General features: G+C 44.6%; 1 protein-coding gene across 5 annotated transcripts in view; it reads left to right on the top strand.

The window, feature by feature from the left end:
• Window positions 1-21,864, top strand: part of nectin1b (nectin cell adhesion molecule 1b) — a 121,257-nt gene that overhangs the window by 86,313 nt on the left and 13,080 nt on the right. For 4 of the 5 annotated variants that reach the window (XM_078792617.1, XM_078792616.1, XM_078792615.1 and 1 more), the window contains exons 6-9: window positions 6,220-6,367; window positions 8,644-8,710; window positions 18,611-18,706; window positions 19,444-19,545. In XM_078792617.1, coding sequence (XP_078648743.1) covers window positions 6,220-6,367; window positions 8,644-8,710; window positions 18,611-18,706; window positions 19,444-19,545 — 413 coding nt within the window. The remainder of the gene's footprint in view (window positions 1-6,219; window positions 6,368-8,643; window positions 8,711-18,610; window positions 18,707-19,443; window positions 19,546-21,864) is intronic. The other variant, XM_058080331.2, reaches the window with a different exon arrangement.

The following is a 21,864-nucleotide window of genomic DNA, read 5'->3' on the forward strand; positions in this document are numbered from 1 at the left end:
CATCCTTACGTCCTTACATCCTTATGTCCTTACATCCTTATGTCCTCACATCCTTAACGTCCTTTCATCCTTATGTCCTCACATCCTTACGTCCTTACATCCTTAACGTCCTTACATCCTTATGTCCTCACATCCTTACGTCCTTACATCCTTATGTCCTCACATCCTTACGTCCTTACATCCTTATGTCCATACATCCTTATGTCCTCACATCCTTAACGTCCTTTCATCCTTATGTCCTCACATCCTTACGTCCTTACATCTTTAACGTCCTTGCATCCTTATGTCCTCACATCCTTACATCCTCACATCCTTATGTCCTTGCATCCTTAATGTCCTTGCATCCTTATGTCTTTACATCCTTACATCCTTACATCCTTACATCCTTACATCCTTACATCCTTATGTCCTTACATCCTCATGTCCTCACCTCCTTAAAGTCCTTGCATCCTTATGTTCTCACATCCTTACGTCCTTACATCCTTAACGTCCTTACATACTTATGTCCTCACATCCTTACATCCTTACATCCTTATGTCCTCACATCCTTACGTCCTTACGTCCGTATGTCCTTACATCCTTATGTCCTCACATCCTTAACGTCCTTGCATCTTTATGTCCTCACATCCTTACGTCCTTACATCCTTAACGTCCTTGCATCCTTATGTCCTCACTTCCTTACATCCTTATGTCCTCACATCCTTAACGTCCTTGCATCCTTATGTCCTCACATCCTTATGTCCTCACATCCTTACATCCTCACATCCTTAACGTCCTTGCATCCTTATGTCCTCACATCCTTATGTCCTCACATCCTTATGTCCTTACATCCTTATGTCCTCACATCCTTAATGTCCTTGCATCCTTATGTCCTCACATCCTTACGTGCTTACATCCTTAACGTCCTTGCATCCTTATGTCCTCACATTCTTACGTCCTTCCATCCTTCCATCCTTTCATTATGTTCTTACATCCTTATGCCCTTACATCCTTATGTCCTTGCATCCTTACGTGCTTTCATCCTTAACGTCCTCACATCCTTACGTCCTTGCAACCTTATGTTCTTACATCCTTACATCCTTATGTCCTTACTTTCTTATGTCCCTATATCCTTACGTCCTCGCATCCTTACATCCTTACATTCTTAGTATGTCCTTATGTCATTATGTCCTTCCATCCTTTCATTGTTATGTTCTTACATCCTTATGCCCTTACATCCTTATGTCCTTGCATCCTTACATCCTTTTGTCCTCACGTTCTTATGCCCTTACATCCTTGCATCCCTTACATCAATACTCGTATTTACTGTTTAATATTTACTACAATAGTAGACGTATTTCAGCACCAATATTGGTATTTACTATTCACTATTTACTACAATACTAGATGTATTTCAGCACCAATACTGGTATTTACTATTCACTATTTACTACAATACTAGATGTATTTCAGCACCAATACTGGTATTTACTATTCACTATTTACTACAATACTAGATGTATTTCAGCACCAATACTGGTATTTACTATTCACTATTTACTACAATACTAGATGTATTTCAGCACCAATACTGGTATTTACTATTCACTATTTACTACAATACTAGATGTATTTCAGCACCAATACTGGTATTTACTATTCACTATTTACTACAATACTAGATGTATTTCAGCACCAATACTCGTCCTTATGTCCTTACATCCTTAACGTCCTTACATCCTTATGTCCTTGCATCCTTAATGTCCTTACATCCTAATGTCCTTACATCCTCATGTCCTCACATCCTTAACGTCCTTGCATCCTTACGTCCTCACATCCTTATGTGCTTGCATCCTTAATGTCCTTACATCCTTATGTCTTTACATCCTTACATCCTTATGTCCTTACATCCTCATGTCCTCACATCCTTAAAGTCCTTGCATCCTTATGTCCTCACATCCTTACATCCTTACATCCTTAACGTCCTTACATCCTTATGTCCTCACATCCTTACGTCCTTACATCCTTATGTCCTCACATCCTTACATCCTTACATCCTTATGTCCTCACATCCTTACGTCCTTACATCTTTAACGTCCTTGCATCCTTATGTCCTCACATCCTTACGTCCTCACATCCTTATGTCCTTGCATCCTTAATGTCCTTGCATCCTTATGTCTTTACCTCCTTACATCCTTACATCCTTATGTCCTTACATCCTCATGTCCTCACCTCCTTAAAGTCCTTGCATCCTTATGTCCTCACATCCTTACGTCCTTACATCCTTAACGTCCTTACATACTTATGTCCTCACATCCTTACGTCCTTACATCCTTATGTCCTCACATCCTTACGTCCGTATGTCCTTACATCCTTATGTCCTCACATCCTTAACGTCCTTGCATCTTTATGTCCTCACATCCTTACGTCCTTACATCCTTAACGTCCTTGCATCCTTATGTCCTCACTTCCTTACATCCTTATGTCCTCACATCCTTAACGTCCTTGCATCCTTATGTCCTCACATCCTTATGTCCTCACATCCTTACATCCTCACATCCTTAACGTCCTTGCATCCTTATGTCCTCACATCCTTATGTCCTCACATCCTTATGTCCTTACATCCTTATGTCCTCACATCCTTAATGTCCGTGCATCCTTATGTCCTCACATCCTTACGTGCTTACATCCTTAACGTCCTTGCATCCTTATGTCCTCACATTCTTACGTCCTTCCATCCTTCCATCCTTTCATTATGTTCTTACATCCTTATGCCCTTACATCCTTATGTCCTTGCATCCTTACGTGCTTTCATCCTTAACGTCCTCACATCCTTACGTCCTTGCAACCTTATGTTCTTACATCCTTACATCCTTATGTCCTTACTTTCTTATGTCCCTATATCCTTACGTCCTCGCATCCTTACATCCTTACATTCTTAGTATGTCCTTATGTCATTATGTCCTTCCATCCTTTCATTGTTATGTTCTTACATCCTTATGCCCTTACATCCTTATGTCCTTGCATCCTTACATCCTTTTGTCCTCACGTTCTTATGCCCTTACATCCTTGCATCCTTGCATCCTTACATCCTTACATCCTTACGTTCTTGCATCCTTACATCCTTACGTTTCTTACATCCTTACAACCTTACATCCTTACATCTTTACATCCTTTCATCATTATCTTTTTACATCCTTATGTTCTTACATTCTTATGTCCTTAAATCTTTACGTCCTTCCATCCTTCCATCCTTCCATCCTTACGTCCTCATGTCCTCACACTGAGTCAAATCTGAGACGGGTCACGAGGTTTATCCAAATGTGTTTTTTGTTTTGGTGACATTTGAAATATGCTGAGGTCATTACCTAATGTCAATAGCAATACAAGATAAAAAGGTTATTATTCTGCTGTTTAGTAGTACACATCATGCAGTGGGTGGAAAATAAGTGTGTATATACCATATCTATATACACATACATTAGGGGTGCTCCCATCGATCGGCCACAAATCAGTATGGGCAGAGTGTGGTGAGTTTGAGGCTGCCGATGTGATCATCCGCCAGGAAGCGGCTATAAAGCCGCCCGGTCCCAACCCGCTGTACTTGCAAGTGAGGGAACATTTGTGGATGATTTGGGGATTGAACTGCCAACCTTCCACTTTCTGAACAACCTGTTCTGCCTCCAATGCCCAACCTTGCTGACCAAAAAGGTCACTATTATAAATTAATATGCATACGCTCAAACTGGTAGACACCTTGAAATCAGCCTTAATCCATCTGAAATGAAAGAATGGCAATTATTGTGCCGATATGAGGCAGTAACATTAAAAATAGCTCCACTGTCACCAGCATGGTGCGTGGTACCATGGTACCAATGCGGCCTCCTTGAGAAGGTGTTGACTGCAAGGCGTGACACTACTTGACTGGGTCCAATCACACCACCTCCTTTTTGTCTCCGAGTGTGAGTCTCTGAGTCTCTGGATTGTCTGCACAGCTGTGTCGCTAAAGCGCTAACAAACCCTTCAGCCACATCTTGCAACGTTCCCCTGAAGATGTGATGCTGGGCTGTCATGAGGTGGAGTTAATTTATACAAAATGAAAGCTTTCCTATTGGATCGGCTTCGAATGGGTTGGGAATTGTGGAAGTTAGAATATCACACCGACCCCGTTTCATTGTTCTTATGTATATGCGGGCCTCAGTGGGGAAAGTCTGGACCCACCTGATGTAAATCCTCTATGCTGGCAGCTTGGAGGAACCACCACAGGGAAATTGCTTTGTGATCCAGGCCTGTGTGTGTCGGTTACACAACACTAGACTATTTAGTCTGCCATTCCCAGCCTTTGGTAGCGCCATGAGAGCACAGTCGCGGCCGTGACTTAGCTGTTGCCATGTTACAGCCAGATTGCATTCTTCAAAGATGCTCTTCATCCATTTCTTGGGGGGGTTGATTCCACCTCGCATTAGAAACATCTGACAGATGCTGTCTCCAAGGTTATTGTGTGGAACCCACTTAAGTCAGTCCCGTTTATGTCCACATGAGTCAGGCGATCCGAGGAGGGTCAACATGAGACATCATGAGGGTGACCCCTCTTTTCTCAGTGGACCATTTGCAGCCCGCTGCCATTGATTGGTCCCTGGTGGACCCTCGTGTGGGCATCTAGGAACACAGGATATTAGTGTCCTGGACACAGCTGTCATTGGTAGCACAAGTTAACTCGAGTTAATGCGAGTTAACTGAAGTTAATTCAAGGTAACTCAAGTTAAATCAAGCTACCTCTAGTTAATTCAACTTAACTCCAATTAGCACAATTTAACTCCAGTTAATGCGAGTTAACAGAATTTGACTCAAGTTAATTCAAGGTAACTCAAGTTAAATCAAGCTACCTCTAGTTAATTCAACTTAACTCCAATTAGCACAAGTTAACTCCAGTTAATGCGAGTTAATGGAATTTGACTCAAGTTAATTCAAGGTAACTCAAGTTAAATCAAGCTACCTCTAGTTAATTCAACTTAACTCCAATTAGCACAATTTAACTCCAGTTAATGCGAGTTAATGGAATTTGACTCAAGTTAATTCAAGGTAACTCAAGTTAAATCAAGCTACCTCTAGTTAATTCAACTTAACTCCAATTAGCACAAGTTAACTCCAGTTAATGCGAGTTAATGGAATTTGACTCAAGTTAATTCAAGGTAACTCAAGTTAAATCAAGCTACCTCTAGTTAATTCATCTTAACTCCAATTAGCACAAGTTAACTCGAGTTAACTTGAGTTAACTTGTTAACTTGTTAACTCGAGTTAATATGGAATGATGTGTTTCGGGCGAAACTCGTCCAACTGAGGCGCATTTTTAACTCAAGCTAACACTAGTTAATTAAATTCAACTAAAAAAAAACAAAAAGTTAACACAAGTTAATACAAGTTAAGTCTTGCTACATTTAGTTAATTTAAGGTTAACTCAAGTGAAATCAAGTCCAAGCAAACATGAAGTTATCATTGTCTTTGTGAAGACGCAGACTGATTGTTTGTTAGCACAGGACAGCCAGAGTAGCTGAGGCCAAAGGCAAAATCTGTAAAGTCTGTACTTGGATGGTTGTGCCCCCTCGCCCACACACACACACACACACACACACATTTGGGATCAGACATTCTCTCTTCCATAGTTCATTTCTGCATGTTTTTTGGCTGTAAATTTCACAGATCTGTGTGTCTGGTCCGTATCACGTTCATTATACTACGTGCTCCAAGACGCACGTTATGGCGGGTGGCGTGGCATGCAGCAATGGCAGTTTTTAAAAGGATATTTTAGAGGTTTTATCAGGAAAAAGTAGCATGATATAGAAATAAGCATGTTATTATGAAAGCCATGGCATTTTGCACCAGAGATGTGACGGTGTTGCTCCTTGTTGTCAGGCTTCACTGTCAAATGGGAACCAAAGCTTCTGATGGGCTTTGCGTCAGATGTGCGGTGGCAGCTGAGAGGCCACAACAGAGCCGCATTCATGGTGTGCCAGCCTGCAGGACAATGGCGTCTTCCTCTGTGGACGCTTTGGTTGCCTTTTTAGGACAAAGAAGCCGTGCTGTCAAACAAAAAAAAAAGATTTTAACAGAAGATTTTCGTGCTTGGAAGCTTGGAAGCAGCTCATGTGATTATTTTCTGTTTTGTACATTTTCTAGCTGCACAGAGAATCATTTTCATGTCGCATCCTGACACTCTTGTTTCTTCTTTCTGCTTTGCAGAGAAGCCGATGGCGCGGGGTCCCCCGGGCGGCGTTATCGGGATCCTGGGAGGCATCGTGGCCATCGGCCTCATCATCGGCGTGGCTGTTACCGTGGTCATGGTCCATCGGCGCCAGCAGAAGACCCGCACGGAGACAGATAATGACCTGTGAGTAGCAGAGCCTTTGCCAAAGTGTTGTAGGGCGGGGGCAGAAGATTAGATGTGAACTCGTGTCATTCCCTCCAGAGAGACGAGGGCTTTGAAAGGCACAAGAAAAAACATTCAGGGGGAGTTAATAGTGCAAACCTATCTCCTATTCATCCGGAGAAACCCTGTCTGACTGCATGGAGGATATCTTGGGTGCCGAATATCCTGCTAGAAATGGGAATCACATCTAATGACGTGTTAAATAGTTCATGAAGCTCATCTTGGATTTATTAGTAGATTTATTGATGTTGTTTCTGATTTGATTTCAGACAGGCAGCTTGACTATTGGCTAATCTCCCTTTTACAAGGCACGCCTCATAAAGTCTTTAGCATGGCCAGCTGCTGCACAACAGAGGATGCAGCGTGGCTAAAATAATACCAGAAGGAAAAAAAGCCCCCCCCATCTGTTTGCTTACAGCCATTCTGTACGTGAGGGGGAAACGTTCATGTTGCATCCTGCTAAGCACCTCTGTCGTGCACACCTGGCCTCAGCAGACAGCGTCAGGCGTGGTTGTCGTGGTTACCACAATACGCTTCTATTTCTGGCGGGCGCACTAAAAGAAAGATCCAAAGAAGAGGACCAGGCAAGGTTTGATCATTTTAGTCTTGGCAAAAGGGTAAAGTACATATTTGGTAAAGCCAAGTTCACAACCAGATCTATGACTTTTTGGCCGTATGATTTGTGACGCTCCCCAAAACGCACCCAAAACGTACATACTGACCTTGCGTTTACATGCCTCCTGTGAAGGTTGCGAGAACTACTCGGAACTGATCATTGTGCAAAGCAACCGCATAAGATCCACAACAGAAGCATGATAGGTTCTGTACATGGGGGAGGCCTACCTCACTTCCTCCACTCACAAGAGCATAAATGGTCAATAACTGTGTGTAATATATTGGGACTTAATTAACTTAATGAGGCTTACTATGAGGCTTATCTCCAAGCGTGAACCCATGCAGCACAAGCGTATACATCATATCCACTCACGTAAATAACAATATGGATTGCATCAGGAATCAAATATACTGTAAATATTACTTTCCATATATATTACCATAAAGACATAGAAAAGAAAGGATGTAAACAAATATAGATTGATAACTACAAATACAGATTCAATGCAGTTTTCCTGCAGGCAACACATGACCCTCTTACTCAACACGCATGGAGCGTGTTAGAAACATCTGATCATGCGTTGGCTGCACTAATTGCGTATGTGGGGTGTACATATGGAGCACCACGCTAGTATGATGTACGGAAAAAGGAACCTGACACCAAACGTACCAAAGACACACGTTGGCCGTACGGATGACGCATGAAAATGAACCTCTCAAAGAACCTCTTGAGGTTTTTTTTGTGCATAGACCGGCCGTTCTAGGCTTTAAGTTACAAAGATACAAACACTCCAGAACTTTCATGGTAGCTTTATTATAACATGAAATAAAGGTTATGAAGTCACAAGTTTTAGGTAGATGTAAATAAGTAGTGGGAGGTGCAGGTCTACAGTCTTCTTTATGGTCTTGTGGTCCATTCCAGTCTTGCGTTTTTCTACAATCTTGTTGATGCTCTTGTCGTCCATTCCAGTCTTGTGCAGGTCTCCAGACTGTATTTCAGCTCTTTGGTCTTTCCCATGGTGGTGTGGAGGTGGGAATGGAAGACAGTGTCTGACAGGTGTCTGTTATTCTCATAAGGAGTTGAGGTCAGGAGTGTTTTTTTAAAGGGACAGTACGCATTTGTGTGGAATTACTCTATGGGGGTAATACTAATATTACTCTATGCTATGCTGCTTGGTAGGAGATCAAGTACGTATTGTGCTCAATCAAATCCATATTATTAGTAAATGAAATGATTATAATTTGACATTGTGTCTCCTTTGGTTTCAATAATGCTACCATAAAAATTCTGGACTTTTTGTCGTCCTGAGCTCAAAGACTTTGTACAATAAATGACACAATTAGAAATTGGACATGAAAATGTCGGTTGCAGGGGTGTTGCGTTCAATGTCGTCGCTGTGATGCTAAAAGGTTCCAAACGTGGGCCCCTGCTCACAGCCACCACAGTATCTTCCCAAATACATTTTACATCACCTGTAGTAGCCTCTTAACACCCCCATCACCATCACCACTGCTTTCTGTCCTCCTCATCACCCCCCCCCCCCCCCTTCTTGCTAATCTATCTCTCTCTCTCACTGTGATGTCAAAGTAACTACTCTCTGTTTCCCCCTCGCCTCCCTCAGCGTCGCCGTTGCGGCTGTAGCTGACAGTTGCGTGACACAGGCTGCAGAGAAGCCAGAGTCCGCCACAAGGAAAGTAGAGGCTCCTGACCCCAGTCTGTCCCCCACTGAGCCCTGCCCCCCCGGATCCTCTATTCTCTTGCCCGCCTCCAACGGCAGCCTGCAAGTGACGTACTTGAGCACGCCGCTGTGAGCGTTAGAGGAAGGGAGAAAAAAAAATACAAATTACAATTTTGAAAAGAGGCGGGGCCACTGTGTCTAACAATGGTGCAAATTGACATTTTGATGTGAAACTTTGTCGATGTAACTCTTTGTGATTGATAAGAATTGGGCGAGCTCGGGCAGACTGCTGGCAAACATATCCAATCAAATTGCTAATCAGACGGAAAAGAATCTGATAGAGGATTTGGCTGCTGTTAATCTCACCGATGAAGTCTTTTTTGTTAGCAACCCATCCTAACACCCAAGCTCCTCCCACCTCCACCGTCCTCTCCGTCCGTGTGCATGCTTGTTGTCAATGCTGCATGACCAGAGTGGTGTCCATGGTGTACACGTCTTGTGTCCTTGTCTAGCTCTGCATGCGCTGTAGTCTCACGTCACCCAAGCTTTCATGTTTGTTCAGTGTCCAGCCTTTTAGAAGCACAGGAGCCTTTTCTAGCAAGACGGTTGAAGACGTTAGCGTGGGAATGTGTTGAGTCATGTGAGCGTAGAGAATGACCTGAACGTCAGGATGGCAAAGGGATGCTTTCGCACTGCACGTTAATGACCTCAAAAACACGGCCAAGCAGCAACGTAACAGGACTCGCCATCGGTCATGGCTGATAAATCACACGCTCGCTCAGAGGCCGCACTGGCGCATGCATCTAATGATTATCAAAACAGACGGCCATTGTCAAAAGCGATAGTCCGAATATAATGTGTTCATCACTCTTCCTGCCCCCACCCCCACAAGATTTATGACCTTCAACATGCACCAGCAGTGCCAATCGTGGCAGCGCTGAAAGCTTGCTGCCCTCCCCGACATTGACACACCGACACTAACACTAACAATCACATTTTCACACCAGCTTCCTTTACCGAATGCACTCCTGGAATGGGGACCCCTTTGATGCAAACTATCACTCCTGGAATGGGGACCCCTTTGATGCAAACTATCACTCCTGTAATGGGGACCCCTTTGATGCAAACTATCACTCCTGGAATGGGGACCCCTTTGATGCAAACTATCACTCCTGTAATGGGGACCCCTTTGATGCAAACTATCACTCCTGGAATGGGGACCCCTTTGATGCAAAGAATCACTACTGGAATGGGGACCCCTTTGATGCAAAGAATCACTCCTGGAATGGGAAACCCCTTTGATGCAAACTATCACTCCTGGAATGGGAAACCCCTTTGATGCAAACTATCACTCCTGGAATGGGAAGCCCCTTTGATACAAACTATAATTCCCGGAATGAGAAACCCCTTTGATGCAAACTATCACTCCTGGAATGAGGACCCCCTTTGATGAAAACTATCACACCCGGAATGGGAAACCCCTTTGATGCAAACTATCACTCCTGGAATGGGAATTCCTTTTGACGCAAACTATCACTCCTGGAATGAGAAACCCCTTTGATGCAAAGTATCACTCCCGGAATGGGGACCCCCTTTGATACAAACTATAACTGCCGGAATGAGAAACCCCTCTGATACAAACTATCACTCCCGGAATGGGAGCCCCTTCGATGCAAACTATCACTCCCGGAATGGGAGCCCCTTCGATGCAAACTATCACTCCCGGAATGGGAGCCAGTTTGATGCAAACTATCACTCCTGGAATGAGAAACCCCTTTGATGCAAACCATCACACCCGGAATAGGAGCCCCTTTGATGCAAACTCTTTGCATCAAAAGGGGTCAGTCCTGGAATGGGGACCCCTTTGATACAAACTATAACTCCCGGAATGAGGAACCCCTCTGATATAAACTATCACCCCTGGAATGGGTGCCCCTTCGATGCAAACTATCACTCCCGAAATGGTGACCCCCTTTGATACAAACTATCACTCCTGGAATGGGAAACCCCTTTGATGCAAACTATCACTCCTGGGATGGGAATTCCTTTTGATGCAAAGTATCACTCCTGAAATGGGGACCCCTTTGATGCAAACTATCACTCCCGGAATGGGAGCTCCCTTTGATACAAACTATAACTCCCGGAATGAGGAACCCCTCTGATACAAACTATCACTCCCGGGATGGGAATTCCTTTTGACACAAACTATCACTCCTGGAATGGGGACCCCCTTTGATGCAAACTATCACTCCCGGAAAGGGAATTCCTTTTGATGCAAACTATCACTCCTAGAATGGGGAACCCCTTTGATGCAAACTATCACTCCCGGAATGGGAATTCCTTTTGACACAAACTATCACTCCTGGAATGGGGGCCCCCTTTTGATGCAAACTATCACTCCTGGAATGGGAGCCGCTCCTTTGATGCAAACTATCACTCCTGGAATGGGAGCTCCTTTGATGCAAACTATCACTCCTGGAATGGGAGCCGCCCCTTTGATGCAAACTATCACTCCTGGAATGGGAGCCGCCCCTTTGATGCAAACTATCACTCCTGGAATGGGAGCCGCCCCTTTGATGCAAACTATCACTCCTGGAATGGGAGCTCCTTTGATGCAAACTATCACTCCTGGAATGGGAGCCGCCGCTTTGATGCAAACTATCAAACCCAAAGTGAAAACAACTTGGGACTAAAATGCATCAAAGTACACTTGAGCAGAAAAGAGGAAGCTGAAGATCGTCTTTGGTGAATGATGATGAATGACCAAAAGGTGTTTACACCAGGTGTATACATGAAGAGATAAGATGCAAACACGAGTGCATCAACACCCAGAAGGATTCCAACACGTAATAAGAATCTAAAACATTTTCAAGTATCTGGTGAAACAAGAAGCTAGCCGGGTAGAAATACTGGATGTCAGACATGTTTTAACACCAAAACTTCCCTTTTGTATTGAAATGGATGGGAATAACATGACTTTAAAAAAATAGCCAGTGGGAAGTTGACAACAGCAATAACAGCAGCAGATAAAAATGAAGAAATAAGAATAAATTTGATTGATAGATTGAATATTGAATGAGAAGTATGTACATTCACGAGATAAACAATGGTTTGATTCATTAGACTATTCAAGGACGGGGATGCTTAGCGTTTACATTTTATCTGGCAGTATTAAATGGTGCCTGAACTGGTACTTTTAGAAAGGAAAACGTATACTTTTGCATTGTGGCCAAACAAACATATTCCTTTTTATTGACATGCAAGTTGAAGAAGCAAAGCAGATGAAAACTGTCAAGGAAAAGTGCACTTTAAAAAAACAATGTTGCCCAAGATCCACAATCCTTATATGAGACATGAACATGCATCTTTCCCTTTTTTGTGTGTTCTAAAGACATAAAAACAGATAAAAAAAATAGGCAGCTGTTTATCTGATGGATGGATGATAGATCGATAATAGAGGTGTGCAACGCAGCATTACATTGGCTGATCCGGGCAAGAAACAAAGCTTTCTGATGGGATGTTTTAATTGTTCCCCAATACTAATATTTTAAAAAGTCAGTCATTTTCTATTGCGTGTCCTCACAAAGGTCACGGGACTGGACTGGTGGCCAGCCAATCACAGGGCACATATAGACAAACAACCATTCACACTCACATTCATACCTATGGACAATTTGGAGTGGCCAATTAACCTAGCATGTTTTTGGAATGTGGGAGGAGAAAACCCATGCATTCATTCCGAATATCGTATTCGGGTTCGGCTCCACCCCTAATAGATAGATGATTGGGATTGTAGATTATGGGCAAAATCCCCCCCCCCCCCTTTCCCCCCAAAAAGTGCACTTTTCCTTTAACAAGTACATGTGAAAAGCGCACACAGACAGCAATAACACTGGCCAGTATGCAAACACTCCTGGTGGAAGGAACAGGAAGTGCATGATTGGCGTTAATGTCAGGTGTGTAAGACCAGACTTCTCATGTCAACATCTGCACTCCTGCAGCTGCTGTAAGCAAAGTGTTGCTGTGCTGGTTGTTGTTCCGTTACAAACTGCTGCTGAATGTGAAAGATTGCCCATGCAGTGTTTCCATCACGTCTTGTGTGTGTGTGTGTGTGTGTGCGTGCGTGTGTATCGTCATATCAATGCCTGAGGTTTGGATGTAAGCCGGTTGTGTATAATTGTAAATTGTGCCATAATGAAGGATATTTTTGTGATAAACATGTCTGAGAACAAAACCCAGTTGTTGTACTTTTGTGTTTTTTTTCCTTCCTCGGAGTCTTTGTGGTTTGCCAGGGGCGGCGCAAGACAAAGTGTTCAAGTAATTGCCTCCTGAAGATCAAATCGCTCTTATCGTCTGGCAATTAAAAGTATCATTAGCATTTAAATTGCCAAATAAGATTTTGATCAGCCGAAATCAATGAGAGCAGCGAGGGTCAGCTCCAGCGTTGGTCAAACAGCGACATCGTGGTGCTGAAGGCGGAAGTCTTTATCGTGATAAAAACATGGCCTGCGGGTCACAAAATGCAGTCTTGGCCCTAAATCTCCCCGCCAGATTACTATTCTCACTTTGGGGATTAGCAATGTTTTCCCCCTTAAGTCTCCCCCTGAGCTCGCCGTATCCAGCCGAGCATGACGGGGGTCAGAGGTCCTCAAGGTGGACGCCCGAGTGCAAACCTGGATGAGGCTCACACTCCCCGCCAACCCTGTCCGGCGCTTCGTGCTTGTGGCGCTTGTCAGCTTCCATTAGCGCAGGGCGGTGAGACAGGCCGCCACGCAGGCGCTCTGCCCCGCCCTCGTGGCACCGTCACACGGCTGAAGGCTGCGGAGTGGGAACCGGGACAGAATCTGACAGTATGGCGCTCAGCATGCTAGCTGGCTGGCTAGTTTGTTAGCTGGATTAGCTTCCGTCATTGGGGGAACAATTAGTACAAAGTGAGGAACCAATGCCAAAAGAAGGACTGTTCTGCTTATTGGACTTGGGAACATTTGGAACTCTTTGGATTTCATTCCTCAAGAAGAAACATTCCCGTAAACGGAGCTAGCCGCGCCAACAGCTGCTTTTAGCATTCAACATCACACGGCGGATTTATTCTTCTCGTGTGGACTTACCATTAGGCAATGGCCTAGGGCCCCTGACATTTCCAGGGGCCCACAAACGTCTCATAAAAAGTCATTATTGATTTGATTCTTTGATTTAACGTAGTCTTAGTTCATGTGTTGCCGCAGTTTGGAGAAAAATGAAGCAGTGTTGCTCCAGTGGAGCGGAGAAGAAAAGTGAGTTTGTTGACTACCAAAGGTGTCAACAAACGTCAACATAACCGCAGCAGTGTCAGCCACGGAGAATGACAGAAAAAGCATTGTTAGGAAATATAATGCCCCAGGAGGATTTGACGGACTTTTTCTAACTTTTTTAAAAATAGGATTAGTTTTAGGTTAGTTAGGATAGTTTTTCTCATCGTAAGACTTGCTAGCAGATGATGATGTTTTAAAGTAAATCAATGAAATGCATCATGAATACACCAAATAAAATAAAGAAATGCAAAATAGAATACCCCCCCGTGTGTGAATGAATGTGAAAGTTCTTCCATTCCTAACAAAACCACATGAACCCTGGCCTCGACCATCATATTAAGAATTTTAATATTTGATTGTAGACTAGGAGAACACAGCAGACAAATTATGTCCTGGGTCTTCCCAGATGTGCCCTGAACACCTCCTCAGGGAGGCATCCTGACCAGATAAGCCTACTCCGGGATGACAAGGCTTCTGACCTTATTTCTAAGGGAAAACCCAGCCACCCTACGGTAAACTCATTTCGGCCGCTTGTACCCGCCATCTTGTCCTTTTGGTCACTACCCAGAGGTCATGACCCGAGGTCAGGGTAGGAACTCAACGTAATTGAGAGCTTTGCCTTTCGGCTCAGCTCCTTGCCTTTCCACTTCAAGGCAGACACCGGCCCAATTGGCCTGTTCATCTCAGGTAGCATCCGTCCCTCGGGGTGCTTAACTCCTTTGCTTGGGGCAGGACCCGGAGACGGCAGTCCAATCAGGAACGGCATTAAGGATGATCCTCTCTGATTCCTTTTCAGTACATTTAGCCAGTGAAGATTGCTTTTATAGTTATTAGCCATATCTCCACACAATAAGTTAGATATGGTAGAACCAGAGAGCAACAAGAGGATGGTGTGATTTTGCATCAAGAACAAATTTTGCTTTGTTCAATATTGAAATATTTCTCCCCACTTTATGTTGTATATTTTTAAAATGCTCATATCAGCTCATTTTTACATCTATTACGATCCCGAGATGTTTGGCTTTTGTGACAGCTCAAATATCTAAACAACAGAAACAACACAAATAAGGCTTGTTTTACATTGAAATAACGCTTTGTTTACAAATATAATAGCAGTATGTGAACGTTGTGTGTGCATGTGTTGAAATGTCCCCACAAAGCGTTACCGTCTGCACGCTACACTCCTCCACGCTCTCCCACGTCCTCCTTCATGTATGTTTTTACATGCAAAAAAGCTCTTATCAAATAGACTTAAAGCTGCTCTAATAGTGACAGTGATCTTTTAGTGTGCACAATACTACCGTATTTTCCGTACTATAAGTCACACTTTTTTTCATTGGTTGGCTGTTCCTGTGACTTATACTCCAGAGTGACTTGGAAATTTTATTTACATAAATACTGGACACCTTTTCTGTTCATGTTTATTTTTTGTGTAGCTGAATAACCATTGTGTTAGCATATCTTACATCTCTATTCTTTTATTGTTAGAACTTGCCTTCCAAGATGTAGTTAGTAAAATAATTACCCGCAAAAAATGCGACTTATACTCCAGTGCGACTTTTCTACCTAATGATGTATTTTTGGCCTTGTGCGACTTATACTCCGGATTGACTTATAGTCCAGAAAATACGGTATTTATTTTGGCTTTTTGCTGAACTGTTTTTTTTGTTTTTGTTTTGTTTTTTTTTTTTTTTTTTCTTTTAAGCCTTTACTAACTTGTGTTGTGCGGGGTTTTCATTTTGACATTCCTGTCATAAACAGGTGTCATCTCCTCCTTTTGCCTCTTCCCTAACAAAACCCTAAAAACATATGAAGATGTCTTTGGGGGTCAACAAGTTTAATGATGGTCGCCATTGTTGAGCAGCCAAAATTGGTAGGCGTGTTCTTCTCTCAGAGATGTTTAAGATTCATTTTCACTTCCATGGTGATGGCTTTCCTTTTCCTTGGCGCACTGCCACCTGCGAGATATCATGAAGTGGAAAATGTTCTTCTTTAGTGGCTAAGCAGAGACACGCTGCATTCTTCTTCTCCAGCGAGTCTCGTGCGTCTGGATCAAAATAAAACATTTTTTTTTCTCATTTGTGGGTCTTTGTTTGTGTTTGTGAACGGAATCATGATATGAAACAAAAATATTGGAATGTTGGAGATTTGTACGTGAAACATGAAAGGAAACAACAACAATCACACAATCAGACTCGGCCGGTTCCAAACTCCACTCCTGAAAAGAGATTCCTAACATGGAGCATCAACGGTCAAGAATGCAAAAAAAAAGCCACTCGACACAATGAAATGGTGATGATGAGTTACTTTATGGCCAAAACACCTCAGGAGCACCAAATGGTCCATAGACCATCTCCATCTTCTAAAAGGTTCAAACTAAAAAATGAAATGGAGCCTGACTGACGTACACACACACACACACACACACACACACCAGCTGTGTTGTGTGTGTTGTGACGTCCCACAATGATGACGGTTGATCTGCAGGCAGCACCCCCCAGGCTTGATGACAAACTCAGTGGGAAGAAAAATGTGGGTGTGTGTGTGGGGGGGTTGGGAGTCACCTGAGACATGATGGCCCCCGATCAAATGTCATCATCATCATCATCATCGGGAAACAAGGTTGACCACAAGGCATATGAAGATCCTGCTGGTGGAAATTCATCCCCAGCAAGAATTGGTAGAAAAGAAGCCGTCACGTTGTGTCACGTTGTGTCACGTTGTCACGTTGTCACGTTGTGTCACGTTGTGTGCGACTATCAGGATTACGTCGGCTAATGAGCTCACCGTCTCGCCTCCGGAAGCTGCAGCTTCTTTCTTTGCTGAGGATGGAAAATGGATATACCTCCTTTTCCACGGTTCTTTTTTAAACGAGGCATGGCGCTGCATGATGCCTCGCCGCCGCAGGCAGGAGGGCTGGCAAACGGCCGCCGTACACAGGAGGCAATACGGAGCGGAAATAACAAGCGTGAAAGAAGTCAAGAGGTGCGCTCATGCACAAATTTTCTGCACATTAAAACGCCAGCTTGGCCTTGCAAGAAAGGTCATGTTATTCAATAAGGACACCGAGCGTCGCAGATAAGACCTGTTGCTGCACGCCGCTCTTCTTCATTATCGAGCATGTCGGCATGCGACGTGTGGCTGCTAGCGTGTTCCAGGGTGAAGGCTTCTATGGCGTAACAAGAGCACAGTGACACCTCCTATGGCAAATAATGATCTCCAACAGTTTGAACACAGATTCGTGTTTGCCCCGTTTCATCCAGGGTCACGTGATGGCCACCCTGGTCTGGTCACATGATGGTCACCGTGGTGAAGTCACGTGATGGTCACACTGGTTTGGTCAAGTAATGGCCACCCTGGTCAGGTCCGATGATGGCCACCCTGGTCAGGTAACATGATGGCCACCCTGGTTTGGTCAGGTAATGGCCACCCTGGTCAGGTCACGTGATGGCCACTGTGGACAGGTCACGTAATGGCCACCCTGGTCAAGTCACGTGATGGCCACCCTGGTTTGGTCAGGTAATGCTACCCTGGTCTGGTCACATGATGGCCACCCTGGTCAGGTCACGTGATGGCCACGCTGGTCAGGTCACATGATGGCCACCCTGGCCAGGTCACGTGATGGCCACCCTGATTTGGTCAGGTAATGCTACCCTGGTCTGGTCACATGATGGCCACCCTGGTCAGGTCACGTGATGGCCACCCTGGTCAGGTCGCATGATGGCCACCCTGGTTTGGTCAGATAATGGCCACCCTGGTCTGGTCACATGATGGCCACCCTGGTCAGGTCACGTGATGGCCACCCTGATTTGGTCAGGTAATGCTACCCTGGTCTGATCACATGATGGCCACCCTGCTCAGGTCACATGATGGCCACCTTGGTCAGGTCACGTGATGGCCACCCTGGTCAGGTCTGGTAATGCCCAACAAAAGTGGCGACATCTCAGGTTATCAGACATTTCACTGCATTCTGCCATTCAAAACACTCATTAAAAACAGAGAGCACGCCTGTCATATAGAGGATCTCTGACGCTTGTTTCAGGTTTTTTTGGAGCAACAGTGTTCCTGTTATATAGAGGATCTTTGCTTAAGAAGCGAAGGAACGATTGAGTCGAAGAGTCCTGTTTTGGTTTGGAGTCTACGGTAGGAATTTGTGCAAAACAGTGGCACCTATGACAATTTATATGAAGATGAAAGCGGGAAAAGAGGACATGTGGTCACCAGACTGTAGGGACGAAGGGGCACACATGGAGCTTTCAGAGTCAGCCCTCAAGAGGACATGCCAATCAAAGACTTGGCATGAGGTTGGAACCACGTAGAGTACCTGACTCACACATGCGCTTCTCCCTGCCCCCTTATACCCCACCCCTCACCCCCATCCCCCAGCCCTCACCTCAGTGTCCAATTACAGCCCACTCTCGTTAGCACAGTGTCGCTCCAGCCTTTGAAAGGGCGCAAGGCCGCCGCCACACAGCCGCCAAGTCGAGAGCTATGAAAAGCCGAGGCGAGAGAAGGCAAGTGCAGGCAGGACTTCTCATTACCGAGTGCTGAGCGCTATGTGACGGGCGGCCGCCACTGTCGCCGCCGAAGGTCATGCCGTCTTTGCGCTCTCTTTTAACAGGACCGACCTCCCGCCGGCGCACAAGCCCGCCCCTCCGCCGCCAAAGAAGAAGAACAGCGACATGAAGGGGCACTTGACGTCTGATGACATCCAGGTAGGACCACCACTCTCAGCAGGTTGTGTTTGCATGTTCTTTTTTCCATGTCTGGAGTTTCTAACAGTCTTTTCCACCACAAGCACGGGTAGTCCCACAAAAAACATGTAATGACCACATTTCCACCTGCGATGTTGTGCCAAGATTGTCTGCACTCAATAAACACCATACCATACAATACCAACCTTACCAGTCTTTGAGTTCATACATGGTATGAAGCCAGTGGATCATGAGCTGCTGCAAAGGTTTATTCATTTATCATTCATTATTCATCAGCTCCTATGCCCACAAAATTAGAAATTGGGGTTCGGTAGTAGTCTGGAAGTCCTCGGGAGTGTGACCAATCACAGCAGAGTGGGTGTGTCTGGAGGCAGGCCGTGGGTGCAATAAAAATCCAAGGGAATACAGCTGGAAGATCTAGAAAGCTTTGTGTGCGGGTTATTGTGTGTAGCTGCTCTATAAGAGTCCACAACTCAATACAAAGGGCCAAACATGAGCATAATTTAACATAAAAAAAAATCAATTATATTATATTGGAAATATAGTGTAGTTTTCTATGGTACCAGGGGTTATAATGAATGGCTAATAGTGAATGGTAATATTAATATTGATATAAATCACAATAACATTAGCGGAGAGAATATTGCTAATGATCATGGTGATATTAATAACGCTAATAGTGCTTACTCTAGTATGAATAGAGATAACGGTACAGATGCTTGCTGTGTCTCCTGCAGGTGGTCCATCTGGACAAAGACGAGGAGATGCAGAAGCTCCCCCTCCAGCCACCCTATTACGACATGGCGCCCTCTGACTCCACCCCCTTCACCGATAAGACGGTGAGTACCCGCCCCCAGCGACTCCATCACGGAGGCATTCCCGGTGGCCGCCCGCTTTCTGCTGCTCGTAATTTGCCAGCGAAGAAACCAAGCGTCTGATGTGCAATGATTTACACCTTTACACTTGATTTGTGCTGAAATTCCACCATGAGCTCCTCTCACCTCTGCTGGCCGCCCTCCATCACCTCCATCCCTGATACTCCATCCCCCCTCGGCTCTTGATGGTAAAAAGTAGATTGGAGGTTTCATGACATGCCAGGCCTGTAAATCCACTCACTACTTGGGCTAAGCTCTTTATCTCATTATTTACACCAGCACCTCACCACCCGCACACACCTGACCCCAATGCCCCCCCTTCCTTCCGCCCCCACCTCAGCCAGCTTCACTTCCACATAATCCTAAGCTTTAATGACTTCCTTTCATGGCCACACTTCCATACGTAGCATCATTGCAAGTGTTGATCAGGAAAGGTTAGCTCTGTTAGCTCAAGACCCCCCCTCCACCCACACACACTCCCCCCACTCCAGTCCAAGCTTTAGTGTGCTTTGGCTGGAGTTTCTGGTTTGAGTTACACTAAGTTTTGAGGGGTTTAGACACAGAGAGTGTGTGTGTGTGTGTTTACGGTGCTTTGTGTAAATGTTTGTGGACGTGAAAGTGGGGTTTAAATGAGCTTCCCCGCCGCCTGGCTTGTGACACAGCCTGCTGCTGAGGTCTCACAGCAGTGTGGGTCGTGACACCAACGTGGTATCGCTGTGTTTTTTTCCACTTTATATTGGAGTTTATTATTAATTTCTTTTGCAGCCGCTGACCTTTGAGGCCAAATAGAGGAAGCTTTGTGTCAGACATCAATCTTGGTTTGGTGTACACCAAAAATACTTCAACTGTTATGCTGGTTTATGATGGTTTGGTCCGAGGTGCTCCAAACGAAGTAAACAAAGTAAAAACAAAAAAAGATAGATATTAGTGGCACTTCTTTTGTTTATCCGCGAAGGGAAGCTCAGGCCCTTTTCGTCCGGCTCCTCTCGACGCATCACTCCCGAAACTTCTCCAATGTGTCCTCAAATGGTGGTCAGCAGAACACCATCCTCGGTGTTGACAGTGGACTGCTTCCCCAGGTCAGATAGACCCTGGTGAGGACAAGCGGTACAGGAAATGGATGGACGGAGACGCTGGGGTGCATGTCGTTGGCAATTCTTTGGCCAAAGATTTTCACAGTCTGGTTCGATTGAGTCCGTAGCACCACAACACAGTGGGGGTGCTACTATTTTCACCCTTTATCAGTAGAAGAGTTCCCCCACCTCATCTTTTCACATGACTTTATTATCATCATCTTCTACTGACTTTAGACCATGTTTGCTTTTGTGTTCAAATCTTATGCAATAACTTGCAAAGCACTGACTGATCAGAGGACGCTGCTATTATTTTCTCTCTGCCAAAAACAAGGAAAGATAAGACAATCAAGTGATAACACACACCAACATTAGGCTCATTGCTATCACAACACACACACACAATAATGAAATATCTGTTAAATAAACATGTGACCTTCATGTGAACCTCCACCAAGGCCAAACAACCTTCATTTGGATCAGCACTCGCCCCACACAATGTTTACATTTACATACATTTTTCAACAGCAGAAGCATTACAGGATGGATATCATTCACTCATTCACTCACACTGTGACTCATTTAGAAGAGTTACATTCAAAGCATGTCATTTAATTTGAATTCACATGTTTGGACACTGGGATTTCCAAGCATAAATGAGCACATCCAATTGCATTTGTTAAATGACCAAGTGATAAGAATATCCACTTAGTGTTTTTCTCTCTTTCTGGTGATTAAGACCACACATACACGCATGAAAATGATATTGTTGTGATGTTCGGAGTGTCCGTGAATGCATCTTGCGCTGGTCCCAGACAATGTGGTAGGTGTTTGTGAGTTGGAGATACGTACTGTGTATGGTGTTAGAATTGCACTGCTGTTGATGGAAACTTGTGACGGCACCTGGACCCACACCGGGTCGGGTGTCGTAGCACATCCCATTTGACTTTACAAGTTTAGCATGATTGGCTCGCTCGCAAAGTGCAGAGTTCCTAATGATGATTCTGCAAGGCTAAAACACAATGTGCCCATTCCCATCGCGAGGTGGCTCCAATTTTCCCCCTGATTGCACCCAGCCCATGACAAATATTCCACATATTTAAATAAGCAGCCAGCGCAGCAGGCCAGCGGTGAGGGCGGGAATGAGAGGCCGCAGATGTGAATTCTGAATGTGAATTTATGTAAAAGCCTCAATCTTCTGCTTGTCTTT

Source organism: Doryrhamphus excisus, linkage group LG8 (assembly GCF_037039965.1).
Source record: "Doryrhamphus excisus strain RoL-2023G ecotype Guam linkage group LG8, RoL_Dexc_Guam_v1.1, whole genome shotgun sequence".
NCBI classification, from domain to species: Eukaryota; Metazoa; Chordata; class Actinopteri; order Syngnathiformes; family Syngnathidae; genus Doryrhamphus; species Doryrhamphus excisus.